Here is an 8729-nt window from a genome sequence, read left to right on the forward strand (position 1 = left end):
TTTCCTGAACATTTTTTACTCGTTATTATCCATATTATATAACTAATTTGATTTGCAGTCCCTGTATGAATACAAGTAGTTAAGTTTTACACAAAAAAAGTACACTTAAGTCCAAAGTGGTAAGGCTTTTTATTTTACTTAAACTGTGGTATGACAGGTTATTTCCATGGAGTAATATCCACTGAAATGGCTAGTAGAACACTGAACTAAACAATCTCAAATACAAATGCAGTTAAGAAGACCTTTCAACATACTAAATAATAACTTATAATAATGCTTGTAGTCACGGCCTAAATTGTACATTAAAAAAAAAACATTTTTTCAATAATTTATGCTGATGAAATACAACACAGACTTTATGTGATGATAAGTGATAAATTCCAACATACTAAATAATAACTTATAATACTGCTTGTAGTCACGGCCTAAATTGTACATTAAAAAAAAACATTTTTTCAATAATTTATGCTGATGAAATACAACACAGACTTTATGTGATGATAAGTGATAAATTCTTGCACTACCGACATTTTTCTCATGTATACCATTTGCAGAAATGTGGCTTATGTTTGAACAAATCAGAGAACCGTGACAGATTTAGACAAGCCTCTTAGTGTACACTAATCATGCAATATATAACAAGGCTTATATACAAAAAAAACTGATTTGGTCTCAAGGTTTAGGTTCTAGAAATGGACTAAAATGCAATTTTACTTGAATTTACATTCTAATCTAATCATTGCCAGTTTCCAAACCATGACAGGTGTTGAAGTGTTATAACACTGAACATTCTGTGATCTTCACAAAAAGCAAACCTAGAAGAGAAAACAAATAATTAACACCAGTTTGGAGAATCTACTCTAAATGTGAGAATCTAAAATAATGCTGCCATTTCTTTGCAGTTGCAATAATTTCCAGCAGGTGTCAGCATGGAGGAATTGGATTTAATGCTGAAGCAATTTCGAAAACTGTTGAAACTTTAAAACAGTGGTAAAGTTCATTGATAGATACAATATATGACAATTAGACAATTTCTCACTCTCAGTTTAAGTTGAGTTTCTTTGTGTTTGTTTATGTCATAAACTAAGTAATCGTGTAGAATGAGCCTATGAATGTAAGTACCTCATAGAATATAAGCAGGATGTAAAAACTCCTTGGGGACTATGCCAATAGCACCATCCAGCTCTCCGATCCACCATCCATGGATGTTATATTCCTAGTTTAAACAGAAATACAGAGATTTGTGTGAGGATTTTGTCGATGATCAGAAGACACCGGCGTACAATTATTTTTCAACTGATTTAGTTCAAAGGTAATACATTGGATGAATTTCATTGTATTAGATACCAAATAAAATAAACACATTATAATAGACTGACTCTTCTTAGCCATTTTTGCATATATATTGTGTCCAAATATGTTCACTCTATATTCATAATCAGTCTTCTGTCATAGGAACATTAAGCTTAGCCACTTAGGAACTGATGCACGTGTGATGAGGATTTTTATCTCTGGAATCACAGAAAATGAAATGCTGTGGCGAGAGAAGGTACTTATGCTGTTCTTACGGGTGTTTACTTAGTTGTATGGATCATCAGGGCTTTAAAACTGCACATAAAAACAAAGTATCAGGATGTTTACAATAGAACAAAATTTAATGCACCTGCATACACCCATTCGAATGCAAATATAAATGTTAATTCAAATCTTAAAACACAGATTTAACCATTTCTATGGTAATTAAAAAAGTGTGTGGTGAATCTGTTGATAGAAGTTAGAGACAATGATTGCCGCTAGAGATATTGACATAAGTTTGGGGACTAGTTTAACAGTGTTTGGATAACATTGGTTCTTGGAGGCCTTAAGCGAAGCAGAAGAAATCTCTATTCTTTTCTTGAAGCTCCATGTTTTTCCGCCGTAACATTCTCTTGATTCACTCCTCTCCAAATTCAAAAACCCTTAAGAGCTATTCCAGGCCAAAGCTCTTCAGAGTAAGAGTGGAGAGAGCCCCAGATCTGGCCTTTAATGAATAAAGACCGATTCAGGTGGACAGGGGTTTATAAATGAAGAGATTAAAGAACACGAGCTACACTGATAGTGAAAGACTGAAGTGTTTTAAGAGCTTTAGTATTCTAGCAGCACACACTGTACATTTAGACATGATGAGCATGTCATCCATCCGCTGCCTGCTGAGGAGAGTAGGAACTAATTACCTTCCTCTCTTTAAGCACACCCACAGTGCTGAGAGCCTAATGTAGTCCTCAGCCCATGCAGATGAGCCGCTTTAATGATGCTATACGGAATAAAATCCATCTGGACGGTGAGCTCAATGCCGTTGCGGCATCAACGCCTTGGTATAGCAGTACATCCAAGAACTTGAGCTCTTTGTTTGAGACGCATGCAGCTATGCAGATGGGGATTGTTGGAGGTGTAGATTGATGTTCTCATATGACAGTTCAGTAAACAAGAAGTTAATATTGAATAGCTTACATTTTAGACCCAATATTGCCAGAAGGGACCATTCACACAGGGCGTTTTGCATTTTAGTGCACAGCTTTTCCATTGTTTTTCTATGCAATAATGTACTAGACAGACATGCTTGACTGTTGCATTCACATCTTGCCTCTTTTCCAGCATCTTGTGCATGTCACGTTGTTTTAAAAATGTGGCACTCAAGTTGAATAAATCATTGTTTTGAACAAATCGGTTGTGTAAATTATTCAATGGTTTGCTCATGAAGATGGGCTGTGTTCGAAATCACCCTCTATACCCTTATGCAACGCACTAATTGAAGGAACAGCCTTTTTGTAGTGGTGTCCACAAATAAAATGGACATTATTACGTGCACTCATTTATTCCCATAATGCACCTTAGTAATGAGTGCACAACAAATGTATTCTGAACAGTGTATGTATTCATACAGAAATGTATTCTGAATATTTGTGGAGTAAAGTAAAGAATAGTTTATGAGGGTTTAAAGGGTGATTCACTTATTTTGTTCCTAAATGAATAAATGCTTTGAATGAATCAACTGAGGAAATTATTCACTGACTCAATCAAAAAGAAAGTCAGAATCAGTCAGTGGCTGCGTTCGAAATCGCATACTTTCATGAGTAGGTACTTATTTTGAATGAGTAATTCCTCCATGACTGCTAAAAAAGTATGCTTTGCTTTTGTGTGTAGTATGAATGTAATCCGGATGTACTACATTCGCCATGTTGTCATTATCACTAGACCTACCAGTGTCAGTTGCGTCACTTCACTGCTATTCACAACTCCTCTCCCATGGCCTCATGGGATAGTAAAGTGTCCATCGTATGCTTCTTTTGTCACCTACTATATAGTAAGGAAGTATGCCATTTTAGATGCAGCCCTCGTTTCAGAACAAACTGATTGAGTAAATGATTCAATGACATACAAATGTGTACCATTTATTGAATCGTGTCACTTGTTCGAGTGAGTCATTGAATCATTCAATAAACCAATTTGTTCAAAAACACTGATATATTCAGGAACAGACAGTTGTGTGTCGCCACCTACTGGTCTAACGAAGTAACCTGCAGAAAGAGTCACTAAAAAATCCCCACCACTAATGCACAGATCGACAGTATTTCTGGCAAACACAAGCAGAATGTTAAAACAGTGAAAATTACCAGTTTTGAATGAACTGACAAATCAGCAATCTCTAGAATGGTGAGGACTGGAACAAACTGCTGTATAATACTCCTCGTAATCACAGGTGCATCCATGGCTGATCAAACCATTTCGATCACGCCGCACCGCCTCCCTCACCCCCACCCTCCCCAACATGGTGTAACTGTGGGTTCAAACAGAGTACACACGCAGTACAAGAAAGAGAGTCAATACACTCCAGTGCAGTTCGTCCAATTTCGATGACTCGTGTCCTTTTCATTCCTGCCTCATTTTTCCTGCCTCCCAGTATTAGCAATCTGCTTTTCGGCAATGCATCTGTCAGCTAGAGGCATTTGGGAGACATCCAATCTGCGCCTGACCGTAGAAAGGCTTGTTATAGAGATTTACCCGAAAGAACTGCATGGGACAGGGATAATGGGTGGCTTTTCGGGAAGCTTCTCTGTAACAGGACAGGGTCAGGTGCGTTTCAGTTTGGTCTAGGTCTGGTGGGCAGCTGCTGTGAAAGTGACGTGCGGCGCTGCGATGGCACTGACCTCCGCACGACCTTCTCCCGAGGAAGGCGGAGTTGGCACAGGGAGCTATCGAGAGTGTGCGTTGCCATGACAACACCTGCAGTGTGCCACTGATATCATTTATTTCACACTCAGGGGGGGCGGGCTGGCAATGGTATTCAGATGGGCCCATTGCTCTCCAGCGACCAGGGGACAGACAGATTGACAGCTAATGATGCCTTAAAAGAGGAGTGACTTAAACACTATCATGACAGGCTCAGAAGTGACTCTTGTCTATAATAACGCCAGAATACCGATCACCCCTTTCTTCCTCTGTCCCCAATAAATTCCCACTAAGACACGCTTTGCATGCACGCCTCCTTTCTCGATCTCGTTTTAATCATTTTCCTTATTTGCAAACTCTCCCTCTGTGCCCGCGCGCATTCATTTTTTTCGGTTACGAGTAGAAACGCACACACACCGTGGAGGCAGTAGACATGGTAATAAGAATGAGACATGAGGCCTCTGCCCCTGGCCACCAGCTGACTGAGGTAGGCCTTGGGAGTGATGAAGCGCAGGAAGTCTCTCATTGCCCCACCGCTGAACCTGGCACTCGGGTGCTACAACCCCCTCCTCCGCTTTTCCTCTCCTGCTTCTCTTTCCTTAACTCGCATCGTAAAGCATCGGCTCCACACGCTCAGTGCTGCACAGGGACTCACTCATCCACCCATCTTTAAAGACAAACACCAATATGTCACGTTGTTTGCTAGTCCGAAGCAGCAGACGCGGCAGGTGGCGAACAGGTATTGATCTGCTGCTCGAGCAAAGGCAGCCGTCGTTCAATTTATCTTAATCAGTGCATTTAATTTGCATGTCATTTTCATCGTAGCTAGCCATTAAGAACTCGTAATATTAGCATTTGTTTGGCGTAGTAAAATAAACCGGAGCAAGATCACCGCAGGCCTTATTTAATCCCAAATTCGGGGCGTTCGAAGGTGCGACATGGAGTAAAAATGTGGTGCTGCACAGGGACTCACTCATCCAGCCATCTTTAAAGACAAACACCAATATGTCACGTTGTTTGCTAGTCCGAAGCAGCAGACGCGGCAGGTGGTGAACAGGTATTGATCTGCTGCTCGAGCAAAGGCAGCCGTCGTTCAATTTATCTCAATCAGTGCATTTAATTTGCATGTCATTTTCATCGTAGCTAGCCATTAAGAACTCGTAATATTAGCATTTGTTTGGCGTAGTAAAATAAACCGGAGCAAGATCACCGCAGGCCTTATTTAATCCCAAATTCGGGGCGTTCGAAGGTGCGACATGGAGTAAAAATGTGGATGACCAAATTATCTGCCATCGTAAAAGTACACTTGGGGATTACTGATGGCACTTAAACTTAATAGGCATTTAAAGTGGATTGTGTATGCTGCTGAGAGCCTGTAATGATGGCTGTTTATGTGGCCTCCCATTTATAATAATTATGCAGAGTGTGAGGGGGCGGCCGCCGTGCAGTTCTGGACTATTGGCTTAGGCTGAATAATGACCTACTGTAGTTGACCGCGAGATGACCGTTGCCTTCTGCATGACCCCAGAACCCCAGACTCACCCCCTGATGCCTCTGCTGGTAAATAGAAAGCTCAATATGTCTATACAGCGCCACAAAGAAGGCAGCTCCTTAGATGAGTGTGTGAGAATGATTTCAAAAAGGAGTGTCTATTTCCACTGGATTTTCCTTTTCTTTTATGGCACCTTTTCCTTTTCTTTAGGCATTTTGTAGGAGACTGACCCCCTGGGCGGGAGGCCAACTGGAGCAATCATCTGTCTGAAGTTTACGAGGATTTGTCCCACAAGGGAGGAGATAACAGTCACAATCACCCAGTTTTGTCTGTGAGAACTGCACATTCATATGCAAATTCACTTTATGTCTACCTGTAAAAACCTGCACAGTGGAGCATGAGAAAATTACACATAAACATACATGTTTATCAGATTAAATTGCAGCCTAAAAGCTGTTTGAACGGTTTAAACGCAGAAAATCTTAAAATGCAAATATAAACTGCTAAAAAAAAAAAAAGTTAATAAATATAAAATAATCAATAAATATAAAATAAAAACAATATATATAATGTGAAATGAGCCTGTTTTAAGCACAAACTATATATGAACTATACATAAATGTAAAAAATATATTAATAAATATAAATTTAATTTGATATATAAAATATAAATTTAACATAATGCAAAATTAGCCAGGTTTTCAAGTCAAACCATTAAGCATTTGTTTTAAAAACCACTAGATGTGCCACCCAGCTTAAAAAAACTTACAATCTTCAGCCAGAAGGTGGCAGTAGTGTCCACAGCCATACTGATGGAGCATCTGGATGTTAAAAGTAGATTGGACCTTGTCTAGACTGGCATCTAAGATTCCTGGTTTACAGCCCCTAATGGTGTGAGTGTAAAACACATGCTGTAGAAAGGCCAAGACGAAATGAAAGAAAGGGATATTGGTGGGCTTGCATGTTAAAAGGGTCCTGATGAAGTTTGCCTCCATCTTTAGTGCAATAAATCTCTTTGCTTCTCATTCCAGGATTTTAAGGGGATTCCCAGTGGGAATTCTGGCATGTGTTGGGTCTGACCTTTGGGAGTCATGTACTTTGAATCAAGGGGCATAAATTAAGAGTTTGGAATGCAAAAGGATGGCATGGTTGAAGAAGAAAAAAAATCTCCATGGGCCCCTTCAACTACACATGTAGTAAAAAACTGAACACAGCAAACAAACTATAATGCAAATAACAAGAGTTACAAAAATAAGACAGTACATTTGTTAGGTAGTGTACATGCAATGTGATTAGAGCAGGAAGAAAAACATCCCCAAATGTCCTGCTGCCGTGATTCTTCAGCCCTGAGGATTGAGTAGGCTGTACAGAGCTGGCAGATGGATGTTAGCCTTAGCCACTATTTCATGTTCAAGTGTTCTGAACTAAGGAGCCATGCGGCATGAGCAGGGAAACAATGGCGGCAAGGGAGGCTGATCTGAGGGAAACAGCAAGCCGTAGTGCAACTATTATGGTTGCACACAAAAACAAATTGAGACTGTACTGAAACTCAGTGTTGGGTTTTGATGAATAACAAGACAGTGCAGTCCAGAACATTTCATTGTATGGATAAAAAAAATATATAAAAAAAAAACATTTTAAAATAAATTGGTTTAAAATTAGGGGGAGAAAATCATGACAAATTTCTAATTTTGTGGTGAACTACCCCTTTAAATTTAATTTCCATGTTCCATCTGAGCATTACCAAAATACTTTAATAATAATCACTAATGAAGGAAATATTTTGTGCATGTGCTATCACACTCCCAAATGTTCCCACATATTATAGATACGTGTAGTGATTTGTGTAGATGAGCCGAATAACTGTTTATTCGCTGTAAGTGGTGGATCAATAAAGACTGATGAGAGAGCCTTTTTTAATCTGTACGCTCTGCTTACACCAGTGCTGTGACAGCGCTGTCGACCTCTTTGATTTGTGACTTCATAGCGGTTAATCATAGCGCTGCCTCAAAAACCTGTTGGTTAGCGGAATTGATTTAGCACTTTCCACGTCTTTATCACCTTGTAATTATGCTCGGTGTTGACACAAATATACTTGGCCTCCCCTCCACACCTCTGTGCAGCAGAATTTATGCACTCAGGTTTTATGACCACTGCTTTATGAGTGGGACCGCTAGAGTTGGGCTTGAGTTCTAGCCAACGGCCTATATTTCACTCAGTAAGGTCAACGTTCCAGGGAAGCACCCGTAAAACAAGAGCAGCAGTCCCATATTGTCTGAGAATGCATCTGAAGAGGTCTACTAGATTTGAGCGATACAAGTGCAGCCATTTCGAAAATACTGCCATCAATAAAAGCTATTTCAATTACATGTCAGTCACTGAGGGATTAAAAGTAAGAGCTGATAAATCTACTTTAGTCTGAATATAATAACAGCATGATGACAAAATCAGAGAGAGACTCTAGCTATCTGAGATGGTTAGACTCATTGTTTACACAAATTAGAAATACGGCATGAGATAAAAATAAATGACCCATGCACATCCTTACTGTGTTTTGATAACCAACCACAGCGGATGTAACATATACTCACTGTTTTTTGAATAACCGAATCAAACCTGTTTTAGTTCTCCTGTTATTTAATTCTGACTTTAGGGTTCATTAGTTGTCATATCTATACATTTCATTAGTGATTACTGAATATCAAGAGTGCCAAAAACGATAGTAGAATTCTTTCTTAAAGGGATAGTTCACCCCAAAATTTAAATTCTGTCATCATTTACTCACCTTCAAGTTCCAAACCTGTATAAGTTTATTTCTAGATAATTTCTTCTGTTGAATACAAAAGAAGATATTTAAAAGAAAATATTGGCAACCAACCAGCTGCTGGTAGCCATTGACCTATATAGTTTGGAAAAAATACTATGAAAGTCACTACCAACATTCTTCAAAATATTTTTGTGTTCAACTTTTGTGTTTCTTTTGTGTGTGTGTGTGTGTGTGTGTGTGTGTGTGTGTGTGTGTGTCTGT

The 8729-nt window shown here is 39.2% G+C and overlaps 1 protein-coding gene across 1 annotated transcript in view; it reads right to left on the reverse strand.

Moving 5' to 3' along the window:
- Positions 1-384: 384 nt before the first annotated feature.
- The window catches only part of LOC107669469 (src kinase-associated phosphoprotein 1-like), a 30906-nt gene continuing 22561 nt past the window's right edge, over positions 385-8729 (reverse strand). The window contains exons 12-13 of the mRNA XM_016461708.1: positions 1123-1216; positions 385-815 (exon numbers count right to left, since the gene is read on the reverse strand). Coding sequence (XP_016317194.1) covers positions 1124-1216 — 93 coding nt within the window. The 3' untranslated portion in view covers positions 385-815; position 1123. The remainder of the gene's footprint in view (positions 816-1122; positions 1217-8729) is intronic.

The sequence above is a fragment of the Sinocyclocheilus anshuiensis genome, unplaced genomic scaffold (assembly GCF_001515605.1).
Source record: "Sinocyclocheilus anshuiensis isolate Anshui unplaced genomic scaffold, SAMN03320099.WGS_v1.1 scaffold252, whole genome shotgun sequence".
Lineage (NCBI taxonomy): Eukaryota > Metazoa > Chordata > Actinopteri > Cypriniformes > Cyprinidae > Sinocyclocheilus > Sinocyclocheilus anshuiensis.